At 41.0% G+C, this 23,889-nt stretch overlaps 1 protein-coding gene across 4 annotated transcripts in view; it reads left to right on the top strand.

Moving 5' to 3' along the window:
- Nucleotides 1-23,889, top strand: part of LOC107381286 (MAM domain-containing glycosylphosphatidylinositol anchor protein 1) — a 341,592-nt gene that overhangs the window by 280,298 nt on the left and 37,405 nt on the right. For 3 of the 4 annotated variants that reach the window (XM_070554534.1, XM_070554533.1, XM_054732169.2), the window contains 2 exons: nt 7,488-7,618; nt 16,459-16,567. In XM_070554534.1, coding sequence (XP_070410635.1) covers nt 7,488-7,618; nt 16,459-16,567 — 240 coding nt within the window. Of the gene's footprint in view, nt 1-7,487; nt 7,619-16,458; nt 16,577-23,889 lie in introns of all 4 variants that reach the window. The other variant, XM_070554535.1, reaches the window with a different exon arrangement.

The raw sequence follows: 23,889 nt of genomic DNA, 5'->3' as shown, positions 1-23,889 counted from the left end.
GGTTTGGACTAGGGCTGCCGCAAACGACTATTTTTATAATCGACTAATTGTCAGTTTTGTTGACGATTAGTCGACTAATCGTGTCATTAATAAAAGTTTTGCTCATTGCAGTAGGATGCTCTAATATACTCATCATTAGCGTCTAGTCTAAAGTGTGATCAGTTATGTGCCATCTAATAATAAAGTCAAGATGATAGCTTATCAAACAACTTTGGAACATGTTAATGCAAATGCTACAGTCAAATGGAGGTAGGCACCTGAAACCAAATAATTAATTGTATACATCAGCAGTCATGGACCATCAGCAGCTCTGAGGGTCTGCTTTATGGTAAAGATAAAAGATGTTAAAGTTGGTTTATTTACCAAATTAATAATTCTGTTATATCAAATAAAGTAGGTTAAGATTTAACACAAAGAAAATGTAGTCTGCTTTAAAAAATATTAGTTTCTTGATTGCTCAGTCAGCAACCTTTTTATTTTATCATAAAATTTATTAAATTCTAACATTTATTTCATTTGTTTCCAGAGACAAACAGAGAAAGACGCGTCACGCGCCCAAAAATACACCTTAAAGGGTGTTTCATATCACTTTTCCATCATGGTGGGATCGGCCTGGTAGGTAGGCAGATAGTTGTGGTATCCTGGGTTGAGCTACTTGATCATCTCTTTGAAACCTTGGACCATGGACAGGAGTCTCGTGACCAACATGCTCACAATGGCCTCAGTCAGGACGCCAGCTCTCTGTGGTGTGTGTGTAACAAACTCATACATGGAAGAGGAGCACTTTTATTAACACTGTAATGTAGTGGAATGAAATAAATCATTAGCGTTTGTAATTGGAGCAAAAATACGTGACATACAAACGTGTTCTAAAGGTAATAAAATCCCCACCGCTACTGGTTTTGCTACACCTATGAATAGAAGTAGTTCTCTGCTGATGTTAGCAGCTAACAAGAAGTAAACTAAACATGTTCTCTGCCATGGCGTGATGATTGGCATTTCAGAAACAGAGACCATTTTGGAATTTTGCTTGCAATGTTTTAGAGGGTTCGAAATCAGCGAGTGTAGGCTATGTTCACATTAGCCTAAGCACTTTTTCTGTCTAGTTTTTGCTTTTTTGCTTCACCACGAAAGACATTGCTGTCATGTTCTGTGTCCCTCTGGTCTCCAACCCCCTCCTGTTCTCACTCCAGGTTCTCCCCTTGTGTCTCGTAGGCTGTGTCTCAATTCAGGGTCTGCATCCTTCGAAGGACCCAGCCCACCCGGCCGACGTGGGCTGCGTCCTCCGTCGGCCGGGTAGACCGGATGTTAACGGCTGTGAATTTGGACAGGCCTAGCCTTCATGAACTCCCTCGGCGAACGTTCCGTCGCCTAGCAACCGTGGAACCGCTGGGCAGAAGGGAGAAGGAACTTTAAATGATGGAGCTCAACATTTTATTTAGCTTTTTAACCCCCAGAAACCCAAATTTAGAAAACAACTGCAAAATCTTTTTTTAACCTTTCACATGTTGTTCTAGGAGGCCAGATAAACGGGCCTATTTACACATTTTAACAGCCAATAGTGTTGCAGAACTGAACAATAGGACCTATTAGCAATGTAAATGTGGTTTTAAAAAGAAAAAAAAAGGGGGAAGGTTTATTTTTGTAGACTTAAATCTGATGTTGTAATATTACAACCGTGGGTCTCTGGGGGTTAATCATTTCCTTGACTGTTGGAGAGCTAATTCAGAGAAAATACTTTAGACTAGCTGAGCCTGAGCAAAGATGTGATAATAGTTTTTAATACTTTCTAAGGGTCTTAATTTGACCAAAACCGATTTATCACCTTTTAAGACTTTTCAAGACCCAGCGGATACCCTCTAGTAAACAATTCTCATTTGTAAACAAAAATAAAAGTCAAGAGTTTAATGCAGAACTGGTTTTATTTAGATATTTCTTTTATATGTACATGTTTAATCTTTCTTAACCATTTTTTTCTAGCAAAGTAAAAAGCTGTCAAAGTTCTTCCTTCTGTCCTGGGCACTCTGCAGCTCTGCCTCCCTCTGCAGCCTCTTGTCCTCCCAGATCAGCTCCAGAAGCTGGTCATCGCTGGCACCTTCCCCTGGACGCCCTTTTTCTCCAGAATAGTCTTAACAAACATGTAAGAAAAAAACAGGAAGAGAAAAGAGGACAACGGGTTATTCCTTTCATGTTTTCGCATAAAAAAATAAACCAAACGAGTTTTTTAAAATATGAGATCTTATTGTACCTCCATGCCACAGCCGCCGAATACTTTGCTCCGGTGATCATGTGGTCCATCTCCGCCCTAAGCTTAATCAATTCCCTCGTTTTCTCTTTTGTTCCTAAAATACAAACTTCTATTAAAATCAGGGGGGAAACGAAGCGGGAGAAGTACAACACCGAGCGCGGCCGAACATACAAGCCGAGACCGCAATACAAGCACTTTTACTGTTACATTTCTAACTAAAATAACGTTCATGTATCACAAAAAGCCCTTAACCTAACAGTTTTCAAGTTTATACTGACATTTAAATGCGCAATCCTCTCCGACAGCTCCCGCTTCACTGTCCGCCATTGTTTTTAAGTTTTTCTGCCGGCCGGCCCGCAAGGCATCTTGGGAAATGCTACCCATTGAAGGATACACAGGACCCATCCTTCTTTCAGGCGAAAAGAAGGCCGCATTCGTCGACCGCATTTGAAGGAGTCTTCGAATTGGGACAGGCCTAGACGCGGCGCTGTGACGTAACCGGCCGACGAATCCGGCCGACGTAGGATGCAGACCCTGAATTGAGACACAGCCATTATGACCCCCAGCTCTCTCTAGGTTTTTCTCATGTTTCCCCCTAGTAACTCCCTGGTGGTTCCCATTTGGTTTTGTTATAGTCCTCCTCTAGTTATTACCGTAAATCCTCTGATACAGGCCAGTATTCAATTAAAGGCCGGGTCTCCAATTTTGGCCGGTGCCGGAGTCGACGGAGGTAAATAATGGCCTTACGGTCTCTTATTGTGGCCGGGTGGAATGTGGTAACAAGCAAGTATGCGGCAGGGTTATAGACCTCAAATCAACCAGCAGGAGGCAGTAGAGGTTCACGCAGACCTTTGTTGGGCTTTTTCTTCAACGCTGTGTAACGCTACAGACACAATCCTCTATCACGCTCCTACCACACAGAGTCACGGTGTCAGTTAACCATGCTAATTCAACCCCTCCACAGAACACACATCACCTTCCCTGTGGCTTACATAACACTCACACAACACGCAAATCAACACATAGGAACTAGCAGAACGATAGGAAACACATATAACACAATACCCAGCATGCACCTGGCTTACAACCCCAGCCAGGTCATTACACTATCAAGTTCAAAGAGAACGTGCTGACTATGCTGCAGAACACTCTGGAGAGCAGCAGTAGGGGGTGTATGAACTAGCCAACTTCACTATACAGTAATCCCTCTGCTACTTCGCGGTTCGTTTATCGCGGATTCGCTGCTTCGCGGATTTTTTCTTTGGAGCATTTTTCAGGGAGAATTTGCAGATTTGCGGTATTTTTCACTGATTCGCGGTATTTTTATATGCGAAATATCAAGAAATTCTTGTTTTTTTTCATCAATTTCATCATAAAATGCCCTTTTTGTAATAAAACAAAAAAAAAACAAGTAAAAAATTTTTTTTTCTTGAGTTTTACCCACAAAAAGAGAATGTGATCATACGATAATTCAATAGGGAGCGTGGTTTCACAGACGCGGAAGTGATAGCGTCGGTGAAACGCCGGCTGATCTAGGAAACCCCCGAGCGTTCGAGCGTCAACGAAGTGACACGGAAATGCCGGGCTTTCCAGAAGTAAGTAAGATAACTTACTATGAGCTGATAGTTCGTTGGATTGATCGGTAGGTTGGAAACTCTGATCATGAATCTGAACAAACGATGACTGAGTGGTGAGCTGGAAAGGCGACTTCCGTTTATAGCCGCGGTTTGTGACGTAGGTGCAACGTGGAGGGAATCCCCGTGAGGGGCATGCTGGGAGTCCCTACTTCGCGGATTTTCACCTATCGCGGCCAGGTCTGGAACGCATCTACCGCGATAAATGAGGGATTACTGTAGTGACTTTTTATGCCTGTCGTCGACTAGTCGCTGTCGCGTGATAATGACCGGCAAGATGCAGCCCTCAGAAAAGACAGCAGCCTGCTATCAGCAGGTGACAAGTTCCTGCGCTCGGGGGGGGGGGCAACGCGCTGTGCCAGACCGTAGGTACTGACACGCGATCGTTCATGTCGGTTCATTTCCTTTAATGTTTTCTGTCTTTTATTTGCGCCTGATGTGTATCGCTGCTGTGGAGCAGGGCGCATCAACTTGTCCTCCGACGCACAGATCACTGATGCGGCCGGCAAGCAGGGAGGGCTCCGCTGTTTTCGCGGTCGGTAGATCTGCCTCCTGAGCACGGCCACAGTAACAATCAGGTGTCGCCACCTCAAAAACTAATTTAACACGCGATCGTTCATGTCAGTTCATTTCCTTTAATGTTTTCTGTCTGTTATTTGCGCCTGATGCGTTTCGCTGCATGCTGTGGAGCGGGGCGCTGCGCGCATCACCTTGTCCTCTGACGCACTGATCACTGATACGGCCGTCAAGCAGCGAGCACTCCGCTGTTTTTGCGGTCGGTAGATCTTTTAGAACTGCAGTTCAAAGGTAACTCATGAGGTGAATATATATGAACCCAGGTAGCAGTTTTTCTTTAGGATTGAGAGGATATGCAGGAAGATAATAAACAGACAGGACAGAAAAATAGTCAAATAAAAACAAGTTAGTTTTTGTACCTGCTGGTTGCAACAAACAGACAACATTGAAGGTAATCAGAAGTGAGGAACAGAAAATGAAATAATTATTTTAATGTTTAGAGCAGCAGGAACTCCGAGAGGCTGCAGGCGCATCAGTGAGTTTGCGGCTGCTGCGCAGGGGGAGGGGGAAGAGGGCTGAAGCAGGGGGAGGGGGGAGGGGGCTGAAGCAGGGGGAGGGGGGAGAGGGCTGAAGCAGGGGGAGGGGGAAGAGGGCTGAAGCAGGGGGAGGGGGGAGAGGGCTGAAGCAGGGGGAGGGGGGAGAGGGCTGAAGCAGGGGGAGGGGGAAGAGGGCTGAAGCAGGGGGAGGGGGGAGAGGGCTGAAGCAGGGGGAGGGGGAAGAGGGCTGAAGCAGGGGGAGGGGGGAGATGGCTGAAGCAGAAACTACCGTTGTTAAAAGAAATGTGTTTAACTTTGAAAATGTGGGCGCAATTTTAATTGTCAAAAACTCCAGCGAACCATTAGTTCATTTTGCTCAATTAGAAATAGAGGCCTGCATCTAATACTGGCCCTCCTTCCAATAAAGGCCTGGAGCTTGATGAGCTTGAGTCAAATACAGGCCCGGGCCTGTATTAGAGGATTTACGGTAGTTGTTTATATTTGCCCTTAGTGTTCAGGTTTAGTTATTCAGTGTTTTATAGGTTAATGTTTATCTTCTCTCCTGCTCAGTTCTTTCCCCCCATTTAGGTTATTGATGGCACCTGTCTTCCCTCCAGATCTCACTCCTCACACCTGTCACCTGTTGCCCTGATTACCTCCCTCTGTGTTTGAAAACCCTGTGTTTGTCGGTCCATTGTCTTATGTCAGCGTTGCTTTGTCCTCTACAGATTTATAGTTCCTGGCTCATGAGTGAGCTTTTGGTTTTTTGTCTATAGAACTTTAGCTATTCTTTGCTTAGAGTCCTACAGTCTTGGTTTTCCTAATAAAATGACTTTTATTTTAAACAACCTCTCCAGCCTTGGGTTGTGGTGTTCTGCGTTTTGGGTCCAGTCCTCCTGTGCTTGCAGCGTGACAATTGCTCTCTTCCTTTTACTTCCAGGCTTCACCATGATGCAGACAAAAAAAGCAAACTTGTTCTGTCTCTTGCACTTTTTATTGACATTTGGAGAACTGAAAAAGCTAACTGATAGCCTTTATCTGAGCTACTGGCACAGTAAAGCCCTAAAGTAGGTAGTGACCCCTCACTAGTGTCTACCTGAACCACCAAAGTTGTTTAGTGCAGTTTTGGGCCAGAAGAAGGCCGTAGAATGCTGCCCCATGTGAAACTGCTCCAGTTTCTTGCTAAAGAATCACGGAAACCAGTTTGAAATCAATAGTTTGAAGTGTAAAAGAGTTAGTGTTTCTATTACATAAACATCAAGGGAGTCTTGCACTATTTCTCTGATTTAGCTGCAAATTACATCCACTTAACTGGATCTTCAAACTGTAGGTATCATTGATTTACCTCCTGGTCCAAATAGGCATTGTTATGTTCAACGTACCCTGGAATAAAGGACTGAGGGAGCATCCGCAGAGGCGAAACAGCATATGGTTTACATTTTTCACACAGCTGACCTAGCAATCTAAATCTAACATCACCCCCCCCCCCCCCCAAAAAAAAAATAAGTGTGTGTGTATGTGTATGTGTGTTTTGATCAATTATATAATTATATATATATATATATATATATATATATATATATATATATATATATATATATATATATATATATATATATATATATAATTGTTCTCATAAACATTTGTTTCCACTCAGGTCAAAAGCTTAGTTTTACATTATGACATTTTCACACATTGTTTGTAGAAGAGAGGGTGAAGAATTTATTTCCCTTAACCATAGATTAGTTCCAGTTTAACAACTTTATCCTATAAGCCTTGTACATTTTAACGTTTAGCTGATAATCAAAACACACATACTATGGAATGATTATTCACGTATGCAAGCATATGTCTGAGTACTGCATCCACTTACTCATTCATTAATACAGTAAACAGTGCATGGCTCCCCCCACTTGTGTATTTGTTTAAGAGGTTGGTGGTTGGTTAATGGTCCAATTAGGAGCTGGCTGGAGATCGTTAAGAAGATGAATGTTTCTCTCACGTCTTAGAGGGCTGAGTGGGACGAAGGCGAGGGAGCCTATTAGAACTCCCTCTCATGGCTCACACAGCCTCTCTCTTCAACCTTCACCTCACATGACAGTGATGTGTGTTTTGTTTAAATGCTAAAGAGAAAAAAAAGATAATTAACACATTCAACAAATGCTTGTGCCATGGTTTCCTCTTGCTTGGACACCCCCCCCCCCCCCCCCCCACCTCCTCTCACCAGGTGGTTTGGTTTTATTTTATCTCTTGGATCATGGTCGTATCAGTTTGGAATCCATTTGCTGTGCCGAGTTTAAGAAAAATAGCGAATCTGCTGATTGAATTTCCACAATCATGTTTACTTTTTGCATAAAAAAGAAAAAAAATATATGTATAATTGAAATATTCTATCACATCCTGTCATTTTACGTTTAGTTCCTGAGCTTTTTGGAGATAACCTAGTTGCCTGGTGCTGTCATTGAGATACGGAGTGTTTCTAATGTTCTGTGTTTGTGGTTCAGGATGTGTGAACATGTGCATTTTCCTTTTCTTTCTTTTTTTTTTGAACAGGCACGCTCAATGTACTCCTGCGAGTGAGTAGCACTCCCCCTGTGGACTCAGTGGTGTGGACAAAGTCCGGTCATCAGGACACAGACTGGAAGAAGGCAGCCTTTGACATCAGCCCCAGTGGACCATTTCAGGTAAGAACTTCATGATTGCTTTATATATTTATTTCAGCTGTAAAAATAAAACTCCCATACACAACAGACCTGAAGACATAAGATACGTGCTTGTTTGCTAGACTGTGGTGACCCTCCCCCTCAGTTCTGCCTCCTCACGCTGAGATGTGTTGCGTGAAATTCAGAACGTGACCTGCAGGTATGATCCAGTCATCTGTTCTGCACGCAGTGTGTACTGCATCTTTAACACGAGCTTTGCAGAGTTCAGACTCTTCAGGCAGTGCAGCTTCCTGTGCCTGCTCTTTGATTTTTATCAGCAGCCAGCGCCATCGCTTTGACGTTGGGTGGCTCTAAGAAAGGAAAGAAAAACTAAAACCACTTTCTACTTGTCACGTCTCTTATCTGTTTGACATTTCTTCCGCTGCAGCCACTTCTTCTCCCAGAAGGTAGACCTCATCTCCAGCCTCAAATGAACAGGGGAGCTTTAGGCACTGGCTTTATGGAACCCGGGGAATTCCTCAAACAGTCCGGGGGCCTGAAAGTTTTAATTAATTTTTCACAATGGATTTTCCACTGTGACATTTAAAGCTGCAAAAGCCATTGAATTTAGTTTTACTAGCTTGACTTTACTCCAAGAATAACTGCTACCTTATATACAAGGATTATAGACTTAGCACTATGCCAGATTCTCCTTCCCTTGGTGGAGGTAAAATATCAACAGGTACTAGGGGACAATAAATGTTTGAGCTGCAGGTTGGTGGCAAGATTAAAAAGAGACTTCCTGTTGGCAGCGCTGTCTCCTGTTGCTTCCTCTGCCAGCTGCTGCATTCTGTGCAGCTGGATGGCCACCCAACATCTGATAATATAGAAGTAATCGACGTGCATGCAACACTAACAATTTCCTTTTTCTTAACAAATTTCTATATTTTTAAGATAAAATGATAGTTTTTTAATAGTTTAGTGTTTTTTTTTTCTTCAATTAAGATCAGTGCACCTGTGACATGAGGGGTCAATAAAATCAATGGGATGTACTAATTGTATTATTAGTAACATTAGTATTTTGTTGATTATTGTAAACATGTCATAGCTGAGAAAAATGTATCTAATCAATAATGGATCTACAATGTGCCCATTTAAGAGTGAGCAAGATTTCATGCTGATTAGAAATATTCAGATAGAACATAAACTTTGCTCTGTCCTGAACTTTAATCACTAAAGAAGAAATAGATAAATATAACAATATTCAAATGTAACATTGGTCTCAACTTAATTCCAATGTTTGTTATGGGTCTGTATTATTTTTAAGTCACATATATTTTAAAAAGTACAGAAAAAGTAAATACTAAGGGAGCTCAGTGTTCTGATTTTATTATTAGTAAAAAAAAAGTTTTGTTTACATTTGACTTCATCTGATATGATAGAAAACGTCATGTTTCAGCTGTGACAGAGCTTTGTTGTGTTGGACTGGCATAGAAGTATTATTTATCGTTAAACTTGATTATTTTATCAACTTCAGATAATTTTGAAAATAAATGTAAACTAAGTTTAGATTTTTATCAACACTTAACTTTTTAGGCCAGATTTATTCTGATTTGAGCCTAAATTCTCATTGGAATCCCACTCAGCTGCCCCAGGCGGATGTTTAGTGAGCATCAGGGAAGCAAAATGTAAGTTTTTAACTAACTTGTGGACTTGTTCCTCTCCTGATTAGAAAAAGAATGAATATTTCCTTTTAAATCACTTTTTAAAAACAGGGATGCATTTGCTCCACCAGACCGTTAGTGAGTAACTTCTGGAGTACGTCTTCCACACTTTTGACTCATTGAACATGAAAGTTATTTCTTCTAGCCTGCTATAAATCTTCCACTCTATGTGAGATTTCTTCCACAATGTTGCTGTTGACTGCAGCTCCAGCAGAGCTGAAAGCTAGCGGGTGAAGTTTTGGAGTGTTAGCTTTGGCACTATCCTCCTCCTCCACAACAGGCCTGCAACTGATGGACCAGACAGATCACAAATCCACAGCAGTGATTTTGCTGCTTGTTACTAGACTCCTGAATTCTAGTATGAATGTTTTTTTAGAGTGTACAGCTAAAAGTGTTTTCTTGATCAATGAAAGTTTAAAGTAAAAACATTCTTGAAATGATTAAGAACTCTACATTGTTTTCTCTCTAACTTTGCTGGAGCTGTAGTTAACAGAAATGCTAATTTTAAGCCAAACTTGCCCTTTTTTTTAAAGGGTCATTGAAGTAAAAAAAAAGTTCATATTTAGTGGACACGTTCAGTCAACAATGTGTGAAAATGGTCTGGGAGACATAACTATAACAGTAGCTGTGTGTGAGCGCTGTCTGTTGACACATCATTGAGTCCCTTTGGCTCTTTGGCAGCTGTGCCTGCAGCTCCTTCCTCCCTGTTGGCGTGTGACAGAGTAAACGGAATGACTCAGTCCATCTTACTGGACTGGACATGATTGGGCCATTCCCATCTGTACCGGGTCGGCCCGGGCCGGGTAGTGTAGGTTGTTTACATATCTGGGTGGCCTGGTATTTTTCCAGGCCAACCAAGGCTCATTCTCAGCCCTCTTCTCGAGGGGGTCTGCTTCAGGCCGACCAGGGCCAACACACCCACTGCTGACAGCAAATTCACACCTTCCATTAGAGCAAGCCTCTGATTGGTGGGTAGAATCAGCCCACATGGGCTTAAGACAAGGATATGTGGAATCAACCGGGCCAGACTTGGGCCGACTGGGGCTACCCGGCCCGGGCCGACCCGGTACAGATGGGAATGGCCCAGATGCTTCCTCTCTCACACATGTCCACAGCCTGTCTCGCTCACTTTGGTGTATGTGCGTGCGTGCGTGCGTGCGTGTGTGTGTGTGTGTGTGTGTGTGTGTGTGTGTGTGCGTGTGCGTGTGTGTGTGTGTGTGTGTGTGTGTGTGTGTATGTATGCATACCACAAGTAAGTATTGAACAATAAAAAAAGAGAGGACCATTATCGCTATGTGGATGTTTCTCTGCTTTATTTTTTCACTGTTTTTATTTTCTCCTTGTTTATTTTTTTCCTCCGGCCCAGAGCTGGGATAGGAGAACCAGATGGATAGTTTACAGCTCTAGTCTCCTGCCCAAACGCTCGTAACTAATGGTTCTAAAAATATAGCTTAAGAAAGACAACAGTCAATCCCTCCACACATCCTCACACAGTTTTGTCTTTTCGCATCAACACCATTTAGATGAAGACAAACTAAATTTGGATCAAATTTATTTCTATATAGTTTTTTTAACCCTCCCCCACTGTCTTTATGGGTGAGACTCCGCGAGGAAACTTGACCATTGAGCAGGGTAGATGGTTTATGCCTTGGGTCCACGTGGCAGGGGTGAGGAGTGAGTACCACCTCCCCCCTGCCACGTGGACCTCAAGGGATAAACCATCAATCCTGCTCAATGGTCAACTTTCCTCGTGGGGTCACCCATAAAGACAGTGGGGGAGGGTTAATCAAAAGTGAGCTCTAATCAGGCTGGTGCTATCTCATGTAGTGTGTTTGGGTTGTCCCGTATTATCTTTTTAAGCTTATTTGTGTATTTGAGTATCAACAAAAACTTTCTGAAGTACCATTCTCCCTAAAAATAGAATTTTCTTAAACAAATGTTTTCCTAAAATCTATGTGAAAGGTGTTAAATGTGCTGGATACCTGCAGACTGTCTCAACTCACCATAATATGTCTCTTCTTACCTGCATCCACACACACACACACACACACACACACACACACACGGGGATGAATGCTATATTCTACAGTACTATGATATCGATCAATATTTCATCAAAAACTTAACTGCTCAGCTAATAAATGTGACTTCCCAGAAGGGGTAACATCTGAGTATAAATATGAATGAAGTGGTGTTTAGAATTAGCTTCTTTTTTTTCTTAAGATCCTGGTTCTGGTCTTTAGAGCCTTACATGGACAAGCACCATCATACGTTGGTGATCAGTCCCTACACCTCCAGCAGGTCCCTGAAGTCCAGTGACCAAATCGTACTGTGTGAGAAATCACTACTGAACAACTCAGAGTTGTTAAAAACTGTTCGTTTGCATTTGAAACATCATCATTTTATTGCATCTTTTCTGCTTTTTCTTGATTTCCTTTTGAGTGTTTGTATGATTTGAACTGAAAATCCCGCAGACTGAATGTTGGATGTCGACCTCATAAAGTGGTTGTATATTGACGCTTGTTTCTATCTCATGCTGAGAGCACTTCCACAGAGAAGATGAACGTATAGTCCTGTGCACCGCCAGCTCCCTGACTGCATGCAGTCGAAGACCTTTGAGGTGCTGCCACTCCTCTCCAATGTCTTTAGATTTGCTCCATCCAACAAAAGTCTTTGAGAGCTGTTTTATTGCATGTCTTGCTAAAACAGAAGCTGCCAGGTGGCTACTGGCGAACACTGATGCGAGACATTTATTGTGAAAGACAAAATGGCAAACCAATAGAAAGTCATTATTGCTATCTGATGCCTGACGGGTTTGTTCATGTCTTTGGGCGTTTGTGCAGTAAGACCACAACATGCAAAATAAACAAATAAATAAATAAATAAATAATACATTTTATCATCTTTTCACCTTTCTGAGTCGTCTGCAAAACATAAATCTATATCAGGGAGTTGTATTTTTGCGTTGTGGGTCAATAAAACCCTGTCCATCTGACTTCTACAAGCTTCCAATCATATCCCTGTGTGGTCTTAAATTGCTAAATAATTGAGCCTTGTTCCTGAGACCAACTTCTAGGGCACAAATTAAATGTACACATAAAATCAATAGAGTTACAACAACCGGTAACATGTTCTAGTAGATTACTCGTGTCCCCACTCGGCCCTTGTTGGATTAACCAGAGGCCATCTGTGTAGCTCGTGGTGGTTGGTACCTGAGGGGCCTGTTGGAAACCAGGCCAGCCCGCATTTGTGAGCCTCACATTGCAGGCAATCTGCTCTGCACTGGTATTTCAAAGCTCTCGCTGTACGTCTACTTCTCTCTCCTCACACACACGTATGCACCGGCGTTTTTCTTCCCTCCTCTCCCAGGACCATGTCCCCTCTGGTGCGTGGATAGCACATCAATGGGAACATTAAAGGTTACAAGACTCGACAGAACAACACTCTCACAACTCCAACCTGGCACATTGACTGGAACACTTTTTGATCCTGAAGCTTCACACACACACACACACACACACACACACACACACACACACACACACACACACACACACACACACACACAAGTTGTCCATCACTGTGAAGCTTTGTCACTATAGCCAAAATTTGTATTAGAATTTTTTTTATTTTATAACATTTCAAAAGATTCAATCTCACAATCCTCACATCTCCAAACACCAACAATATTCAAACAATACAACCACGAAGCATTTCAAAGCTATCTTTCTGTTTCTCACATCTACTGTGCACACGTGTTGTGCATGTGCTGGAAATAAAGGATTCTAAAGGATTATGTAAAGGATTCTATCTCACTACTTTCAGTGTCGTGTTTGTCAGAAGAATTGTCCCCGTGGCCACACAGCGACCTCGCTACTTTGAAGGTTAGGAAACAGATATGCTTGACACCAGCGTGGCAGCTTCTCTTGCTGTTTAAGTCAAATGTGTCTCACAAAGCAAGTTGGCATTTTAATAGTAAAACTTTATTTAAGGGCCATGGGCTAATGTCCCTGGGTCTTAATACAGAAATACAAACACACAAAATCAGTGGTGAGCCTTATTTATTTATTTATTTGTTTGTTTGTTTGTTTGTTTTTAACGAGTGGGCTATAATAAAATGATTTGGTTTTTTCGTTTTTGTTTTTATATTGATCAATAACTTGTTGGGAGAACAAAACTCAAACTAGTCCTAATAAACAACCTAAAGTTTAAGAGTCTTGGGTTCCTCTAGCTCAGAGGTGGTTTATCCTGATCCTCGAGGGCCGCCATACAGCATGTTTTAGTTGTTTTCCTGCTCCAACACATCTGATTCCTTGATGAATCACCTGTTTATCACCAGCAGATACAAACCAGTTGTTTTTAAGCAGAGAAACAACTAAAACAGGCTTTATAGCAGCCCTCGAGGACTAGGATTGCCCACCCCTGAACTAGCTGGTTGTCCAAGGTTTTTAGGCCTTCCAGCCTTCTGCCTGCAGGGAAAAGGGTGAATAGGTTGGATGGGTGGGGTCTATCTGGATGACTTTGCTCTGGTTCTGCATCTGCTGCTGTGAATGTTCTATTAACAAGGGAAGCTGTTGGCTATTGTTCTATTTTCTCGTCAGCCTCACAGCGGTTACAAAGAAAATCAGGGGAGCCTTTGACCTTTTAAACTAGCCAAAGAAAAGCAGACTTTTCTACTTCTAAAAAACATACAGGTATTGTTTAATATTTTCACAATTATTGTGTACAATTCAAGTTTTCATTTATTTATTTCAAGTTGTGTTTTGGATGCATGAATGGACCATATTGATATGGCCCAGGTTCCCCTTCATGTTCTGTGTGATGTGGCTGTGTTGTACTGAGTGCCAAGGCCATCGCCAGCCTCTGGGCTTCCTCCACTCAATCATCTTTCTCATTTTCTCAGATTAAACAACAATCTGGTGTCTAGTTTTTAGCAGACACACTTGAAGGTGTACACAGGTATGCATCCACAGCTCTACTTAGCAGCCATTAGTGCTATGTTTGTGTGCATGCAGAAACCCAGCTGGCATAAATGTGTTTATGAAAATAATCACAAAGAAAATGCATAAGTACATCAGAATTTTTCCTACAGCATTGCTGGAAAGAAGACGACCTTGTAATGTGTAAAAATAGAAGGGCATATAGCTCTTTGGCCGATGAACCTCATCCTCCTCTTACCACTGAGTTTTCTTCAAACTCACCAACCTGCCTAACAATCAAAGCCTTTTGCACAACTGAGCCAACTGGTTAAAACCGTGCTGCCCTGCTGTTCTTTCTCTCCCCCACAGCGCTACCCAATTAGCTTCAAGGTTCTCCCTTTTTGTATTTTATTTTTTTATTCAAAGAAGGTTTCTCATTCTAGAACCAAATTAAAGCAAATGGAAGAGAAGTGGCACTGCTTTGCCGTTTCCTTCCCTTTTATTTATGTAATTGATTGGGCTCTACTTATAGAGGAAGAAAACCGAGAGAAAATGTTAAAGGTTCACGTGAGTGCTCGGTTTTAGGAACACATTCAAAGACTTGGGCAAAGTGTGAAGTCATATCATTCCCTCCCATGTGCTGCATGAGGAGATCAGTGAGCAGAAACGTTTTGTAACATTTTAGACTTATTAATCAGAAATTCATCAAACTCCACGAGGAAACTGTTCACGGAGCTGCTTATTTCCCTTCAGAGGTGAAGGAAATGATGTCACATGCAGGCGGTTGTGTTTTCGGTTTGCTATTTGTATCTGCCCCATGAATTTCTGTTTGATACCTCAACTTGACACTGCTGTTAGGCGAAAACACAACATCGCTCTCAGATTAAAACATGGGTAATGGAATGACTCGACCCTCCGACACGGGCACGGTGCCGTTTGATAAGCTATTCTCCACTTTTATACAAGATCTGAGCTTACACGGAGTCGGGTCAGGCTTTTCTACTTGGTGGGTCAAAAAGCAGGTTAACTGAAGCCACTGTTGAACTGATATATTTACACACAAATGGGTGGGCAGGCCAGGCCCTTGACTACAGCAGGAGAGGGTTAACAGATGGAGCCTTGTTTCTTTTAACTGAAGCTAGTTGGTTGCGTGGTTGCACCTGCTCAGACAGGCAGGCAGACAGACAGAAGAACAGATATACATGCAGAGCCACTTCAGAAACACATTTATAGTTTCACCTGTTTTCCTTGTTAAATCTGCTGGAGACCTTCCTTTGAAGTGACTTGAGGGGACGGTGGCTTGCTCTAAGTTTAGTTCGCAGGTGGAGCTGGAAATGCGATAGGCCATTCATGCACCACTATATTCATGTAACAGACTTTTTCTGGAAACCATTAATCAGATTAAATAGGTCAGATAATGTAGGAAAAAAAACCCACAGAGGTGCAAATAAACTAAAATATGATTTTTAATTGCAAGTAAAGTTCAGAATTAACATTAAATAATGTAGTGACTAGTGTATTTATATATATATATATATATATATATATATATATATATATGTTTATTATTGTTATTTCATTGCAGAAGTTGGTGTTTTTGTGTTTGGAGCAACAAAGTGTCCTTGTTTGTTTGCGGTTTCCCTGCTCAGATGCCAGAAAGAATGTGCTTGTTTTTTTGATTAGCTGGGTGCAATGGGCTTTTGGTGCCTTGGTACGCCGCAGTAATTAGGCTGTCAGTCAAATCCAGATGGCTGGTGGCTAAAATGAGAAGTTTTCAGATGAGACTCCTGTTTAGTTTTGCTGTTGTGGGGCCACAAATGATTATAGTATACAAGTACAAGTATTAGATAATACATGTGGACAGTGTTTATACGGTGTCTACATTTCTGTGTGAGTAGTTATAACAGAATCAGCCCTCTGTATGCGTAAAACCAAAAGTAATACCACTTATTCATACATATGTATTTATTTTTTCTTTAGTAATGAAGTAACTATGACTAATTGTCATAGCTAAAGGTAGAAAATAAACAGCATTTTAAACTCCACAACCAGAAGAACTACTTGAAGAGTTTAAAGTTCCATTGTCAATTAAATACATTTAAAAAATCCTAATAGTTATAATATTAAGAAGAAGAAATTTCACTACCTGTTTCAGTGTGAAATTAAAATTTAATTTTGAAAACTGTTCTGCACACATTTGCACAACACGCGTGACTGTTTTTATCTCCTTCTTGAACAGATTGTGTTTGAGGGAATTCGAGGTCAAGGTTTTGAAGGCGACATAGCCATCGACGATGTGTCCATAACCATAGGAAAATGCAAACAAGAGAACACCGTAGCCAACGCAGGTAAGACAGGTAAGATGTGACTGATGGGTCACATGCATGCACACTCTACGCGAAGCCAGGTATCTTCCAAAACGATATTTTTCTACGATTCAGCTTGTCAGCCACATGAAAACACAGATTTACTCAACAAAAACACATCATTTGAAAATCGTCATTAAGATTTGCGTTTTCTCTGTTTTAAACCATTCTGTGTGTACAGAAATAACCGGAGTTTTAAGTTTCCCAACATCACTGTCTGCGACTAAAGTGCTGACGGCCCATGTGCGACCTATGTTTACACTACAGCACGGATGCCCTCAGAGCTGCGCTCATGTTATCAATCCTCCAGGCGCTTTTGTCTCTTTGCTTTTACAAGCAGAATTACTGCTACTTGTCAAAGAACACAGATGAAAGACGAGGTTACGGATTTTTATGGCACGCCGTCTTCCTTTTCCACATCCAAAGAAGGTTTGTCGACAAAGACACCAACGCAGGTTTTGGGTCAGACCGGGATGCACTGCCAGCCGGTGGGAAAACCTTGAGCAGGAAATTGTCCTCCTGGAGGAATGGCGAAGCCATTTCTGCTTTTCTGTCGCTGTTGAATTTATTACGTCATCAAATAAAAGGGATGTCCACTTGGTCAGTGTTAACAGTGCACTTATGCAGTTACATGTGGATGGAGTTTTTTCTAAAAATGAGGTGGTGTGAACCCTATTTTTTGGGGGGGGGGGGGGGGGGGCAGATTTTTGATGTTTGTTTTCAGCGGAAAGGTAATTGAAAAGCAGAAAAATCTGCTGTTCATGCCTCCAAAAAACAAAAACGGAAATGAGTGCCCTATTTAAGTGGTAGAACCGCAACAAAAACAACTTTGTTGAGACATATGGACACTCCTGCCTGTTGCTTTCTAGATTTAAAAACATGCATGTTTACTACATGGGATGGATTTGTTTTTAAAAAAATATTTAAAAGCATCAATTCAAGAAAAAAGATACATAAAGAGGAAAACCCAACATTAGAATGAATTCATCTATGCTGTAGTTATTTTCTAATTTTCTTCTCTGAATCATCTTTTAATAATGAATAAAGAGAAGAAACTAACGTGCAAACCTGAATAGATTAAAATAAGATGTTTACTATTAAATATAATTGCATACACACCAGGAGAAAATGTCTTTTTTGTGACTTTCAGGAAAAGAACTCCACTTGTGAATTTGGTTGGGAGGCTCCACCTTAGAGGTTTCTTACAGAAAAAGTCAGTTTTCAGTGAAACACTTCATTTCCCAGTAAGAGTCTGGCTGAAAGGATCAAACCATGTGTGTGTGTGTGTGTGTGGTTCAGTGAGGTAATGCTGAAGGAATGTGAGCTTGCAGGCTGTGACTTTTCTCTCTCAGATACAGATAAAAAGGTATTAGCTTGCACTTTAACTCAAATCACAGTAAACTTAACACTTCAACCACTTCACAAGGCTCAAGGAAAACAACTCAATGAAAGGCAAAATGAAAATATCTAACGGAGTCGGTCAGCTGACAGACAACAAACCCAGATATTAACAATAAAGAAACGGAACTTACTTCAATTGTCCGATGGCGTATTTTGGTACGAAAGAGAAGAACACGATATTACTTTGAAGCAATAGTGCGGTCTTATTGCTTGTTCGGACTATTGAAGAAGTCGGAAGATAAAGAAAAAAAAGAAAAACTTGCAGGAGCAAACTTCTCTGAGCGAAGCAAAGGCGTCCCCTTGTCTTTCGCGCTGGTTAGATGGTTTTCCGCTGTTTTCCCACGGTTTGGCGTCATCCACTTCAGCCGTTAGGCCTGTGCACATGCTGTCCGGAGCGATAGCAGAACGAGTGCATCTTCATGGCCAGTGGAACTCTGGACAAAAGACGGGTTAAGTTTCACTTCGCTGGATTTTATAGCTTCAGCGGCTGTCTCCGTGTGGTTCGGCGCATGCGCAGAACGTGTTCGGGGTTCGGCGGTGACGTCATCACATTGCTTCCGGCTCAAGGAATCATGGAAAATGAAGTTGTAGCTGGCGCTGACTTTTAATATGCTCTTCAGAACGCAGATAACAGTCTTTTGGAGAAATTACTGCAGCAATTTCTCATGAGGGCAGACCCTCAACAGCGGTAATACGACGACAACAACAAAACATAAAAGAATAATAACATTTGAGCATGAAAATGGAATAAATATTAATAGCAGAGAATATAAGAACAAAACAACACATAATAAATAGGATGAATGTTGGGCCTTAGTGGGCAGGCAGCTGCTTTGAACCAACATCTACATCAACAAATATAAACAAATCATTTAAATTTTTTAAATTTTTTCTTATAATTTGGGGGCCATAAAACCTGTGACAAGGTAAATGTATAATGCAAAATATGAATATAACGATAATGATGTGAGGTATCATTGCTTAGAGCTGTTATGACAAATCTGCAAACAAGCTAGGTTTGGAACACAAACACGGTCATGGAACACTCACCCCTCCCCTCGGGTATCTTTCCTGTGACACTTCTGCTGGAACCAGAAACGCTCAATGTCGGATGAAACAAGACAGTGCTAAACACCAGTCGTTGTTTTCCAGGTCCAAACGTCTTCTGTTGTTGTGTTGAGGGTCTGCCCTCATGAGAAATTGCTACTCAGTATTTTCTCCAAAAGACTGTGTCATCTGCTCTGAAAAGCTGGAATATATTCCAGCGCCAGCATGCCCTCATGAGAAAATTGCTACGCAGCATTTTCTCCAAAAACCGTGTCATCTGCGCTCTGAAAAGCAGATATTAAAAGTCAGCGCCAGCTACAACTTCATTTCCCATGATTCCTTGAGCCGGAAGCAATGCGATGACGTCACCTCCGAACCCCGGAACACGTTTTGCGCATGTGCGGGAGCCACACGGAATAGCCCGCCGGACGCTGAAAGCTATAAAAGCCAGCGAAAAACGAAACTTATCGTTCTTTTGTCCAGTTCAACGGGCGGTGAAGGACACGCTCGTTGCTACGGCTCCAGACTCAGGCACGAGGCCTGGCTGGAAAGCAGCGGAAAACCATCAAATCAACGGAGAACGCCGATTGGAACATCTGGCGGACGCCTCGCTGTTTTCGTTCGTTCAAAGTTTTCTTTCACTACCCTTTTTCTTCCGTTACTTCTCTTAGTCCGAACAAGCAATAAAACCGTGCTATTGCTTTAAATTACAGACGGCTTTCCTTCTCCGTACCAAAAACGCCATCGGACAGCTGAAGTAAGGTCGTTTGTTTTAACTGTTTAATATCTGGATTGTTGTCTGTCAGCTGTGGCCAGGCTGGACAGGCTTTTTAGATATTCAATTTGATTGATTTGTTGTTTTCCTGGAACTGGGAAACAATTCAAAGTGTTGTGGTTATGTTTCACTGTGATTTCAAAGTGTTTGGCAAAGTTTAAGGTGAAAGCTCCCGCACATCGGTTCTCAGTGTGGTGGGGAGAGAGAGAGAAAAAAGGTCACAGCTCACACATACCTTCAGCATCACATAATCTCAGCTTACACACACACACACACACACACACACACACACACACACACACACACACACACACACACACACACACACAAACACACACACACACACACACACACACACACACACACACACACATCCCACACATGGTTTGATCTCTGTGGTCAGCAGAACAAAGCATCAACCATTTTGGGTCAAAGCCTCCATCTTGGACATCATCTCAGCTAATACACACACACACACACACACACACACACATACTTGTTTTTAGTGTGTGGGAGGACTCTGATTAAAACACACAAACGTTGGGTCAGATTATTTTACAGTATTATTATTTCATTGTTAATCCATTGTTATTTGTTTGATAAAATAAGTTGATTGGTATTGATTAGCTAAATGCTTCAGAAGGAGCTGAAGTGATCATATTAGTTAATAAATGTTATTCAATTAAGTTTTGTCTTCAAGTGGATTTGTTTGTGTGGTATGAAATTTAACTGCAGCTCGTTAAGATTCACGGAACGTTCAGACAGAATTGATAAGAGGTTTGGATTCATTTCCCCTTTTAGAAGGGGTGGTGCCCCGTGGATATTTTAATATCCAAATTAATTAATAAATCGGTAAACATTTCCATATTTACGAATTTATTGATGAATCCAAAAAGTAAGTAAAAGCTTACAAATTATTTGTTTGACCATAGTCTCAACAGTTGTGACTTCAAATGGTGTTTTTCTTTTTGGGACTCTGCCCTGCTGAAATCAAACTGGCTGTTTCTCCTTCTCTGATATTATTGAGCGGAGAACCTCACACCATTATATATATATAGATAGATAGATGATAGATAGATAGATAGATAGATAGATAGATAGATAGATAGATAGATAGATAGATAGATAGATAGATAGATAGATAGATAGATAGATAGATAGATAGATAGATAGATAGATAGATAGATAGAGATACATATGTACTATACATACTATATACTATGTCAGAACGTTAGAAAGAGGCATGAAAAAAGGTTTAAGCTAATTCATTTTCCAAAACTTTTTATAGCAGCTTTAATGTTTTATTCAAACATATGTTCATGTTTTTATTCATTTTTATTTATGTATTTATTGCTGTTACATTCATTGCATGTGTCACTGGGATAATGCATTCTTTAATTTACACTGAATCATGCCCAACTAAGCAGCTTCATTGCCATTTAAATTGTTAAAATGAAAAGTGTGAATGGTCTGAACCCAAACCCAACAAATAGAAGGAGGGAAAGTTGCAGCATAATCTCCTTTTTTCACAAGGACAAGTGAAGGACCTTCCAACACAAAGACAGAAAAAACATTCATGATCATTCCCAACATGCACTTTGAACAAGTACTCATGAAAACATCATTAAACTATTCCACCTTTTATTTACCAATTCCTGCAACAGCTCCACAACTGTGAGAAACTATGTGCATAATTATGAGCAAAAGTAAGAGTATGTGTTGTTGCAAAAGCTTGAAAAATGAGGCCTCATATCTGAACACACATCACCCACAGATGGCTTTACTATTAGTGCCATCTTTGACACATTCCATCTGCACACATAATTCAGATTAACTACCATAGCACAAGACAACCTAATAGAGAAAAGAGAAATGAATCTGAACCAGAGCAGCAGAAATGGGATTTTGAAGAAACAGAGAACAGAGAGAGATGTCATATTACGTGCAGCAAGTGTTAGTAGAACATGCTTGATTTTACTCTGCAACATGTGGTGAGCATCTATTGGGATTTGTTAAATTTCGCTGAGATATACTACAAAGAAAATATAAGAGCCATGAAATCAGCTCATAACCACAAAAAGAAAGAAAAAAAACCCAATGAATTAATAACAACCTCCTTTTACCTTCTGAAATGCGCTGGTGAAATGATGTGTATGAGCCTGCTTATAAGTGTGTGTTTGCACCAGAGTAACACATATGTAACACTGGCGGATGGCTTAAATAATAGATGATGGTATAAACAGGAAGAGGAAGGCTCCCAAGCTCTCTGAGTGTGTGTGTGTGTGTGTGTGTGTGTGTGTGTGTGTGTGTGTGTGTGTGTGTGTGTTCTATGGTTGTGTGCAGACAGAGACATGCAGCCCAGACCCAGACAGATGGGTGATCATCAAGCTGGCTATTGTAGATTTTATATCCAGATTCTACAAGGTGATATGAGTGTTAGAGAAAGGCTTAAGTGAGTTCTCTAAATCATGAAGACTTCTAGCAGGAAATGTGTTTCAGTATATTAGTCTATACTAATCTGACTCCATTTGCATAAGATCATTTATATCCAAAGTTCTTTCTATGGGTTAAGTACAGGTGTTGCCTCCCTACAGAGGCTTTGCTGCAGCTCCCCCCTTTATCCCTCCCCCGATCTGGGAGTAGTTGGACCTCGCTGCATCAGCCTTCTGACAAATCCTCGCTGTGCCTTTCCCACAAAACTGAGCATCCACATGATTCCACCTGCAAGTGTTTAAGCGGATACTTACAGGATGCAATCATTCATGCCTTTGAGCTGTAAACCCTAAGTCTACCTTGTTAAACTTATTTTTATTACCAGAATATTCTATTGTCTGATTTACATGTCAGCAAGTATTTTGGAAACAATAAGATGATCAGATACTCATAGAAAAGCCTTGAGGAGAACAGGAAAGTCAGGGCTCATGTTCAGAACAGATGTTGATTTTGATTCTTCTAACTACCTTAGGTAGTAGATACTTACTAAAATGTACAAAAATAAAAATAAATAAACGCTAATACAGTCAAGTATTCATTCATTGTTGTATAAAAAATATTAGAAGCATTCAGCTTGCTCTCAAATCCACTTTTACATCAGGTTAACTGTTCACACTCGAGGGAGTGTTGTGCTAAATGAAAGATGATTGCTTCTGACTTATTTAGTGCATCTCCACCTGAACAAAATCAGAGTTCCAACTGGTGTGTGTGTGTGTGTGTGTGTGTGTGTGTGTGTGTGTGTGTGTGTGTGTGTGTGTGTGTGTGTGTGTGTGTGTTAGCAGAAGAGAGTAGCTTGTAAAAGATGAGTTTGTCTCATATTCCTGACCCTTTTTTCCAAGTTATTTTAACAGAATTAAAGCTTGGAGTAAAAAAAAATAAGACCGATTTAATAGTATTTATTTTACTTCCCAAAAACACATTTTATAGCAAAAATTCACTGAACATTTCAATGTTTTCTGAAACAAAGTAAAGCCTAAACACAGTGCTCTATTCTCTCTTGGGTTCATCAATTCTGAATTATTCAAGGTCAAGTGTTCGTTTTGTTAGATTGAGATAAATGGGTTTTAATGTTCCTGTGATGGTTTTAAATGTCGACCATTGAATAACTCAGATCGCTTTAGTCAAGATGAAGCTGAAATCAAAATGAAATGTGGACTTGTTAGATTTTTGACTTTGTGTGACTTTAGATTATGTGTCCTTGAAAAAACAGTCTTAAAATAACATTTTTCTGTGTCTAACATCAATTATTTGATCACTGATTCAAAATACAAAAATCAATGGAATAACTATTTATCAAACACAATTTTATTTAGACAATTGTTTTATTTTGAAGTTCTGCTGACTTGCTGTTTTCCACCTGTTCCTGCACATCACCAAGCCAGCAGCGTTATGGGGTTTTTCTTGATTTTAAACTGCAAGAAAAACTGCAAGAAGTTTAAATGTACGTAAGTTTGCCCCCAAATAGCTGCTGGCTCCTGATCCACCATCCTTTTAGAAATTCCGCACTGTATTCTGGGAAATTGTTGACCGAGAGAAGGCAACAAGACACCTCCCATGTATCCTTGGTCAATTAGCTAACTGGCTAACA

Source organism: Nothobranchius furzeri, chromosome 9 (genome assembly GCF_043380555.1).
Source record: "Nothobranchius furzeri strain GRZ-AD chromosome 9, NfurGRZ-RIMD1, whole genome shotgun sequence".
NCBI lineage: Eukaryota > Metazoa > Chordata > Actinopteri > Cyprinodontiformes > Nothobranchiidae > Nothobranchius > Nothobranchius furzeri.
Note: the sequence above shows the minus strand (reverse complement) of the source record. Positions and strands in the feature narration are given on the sequence as shown.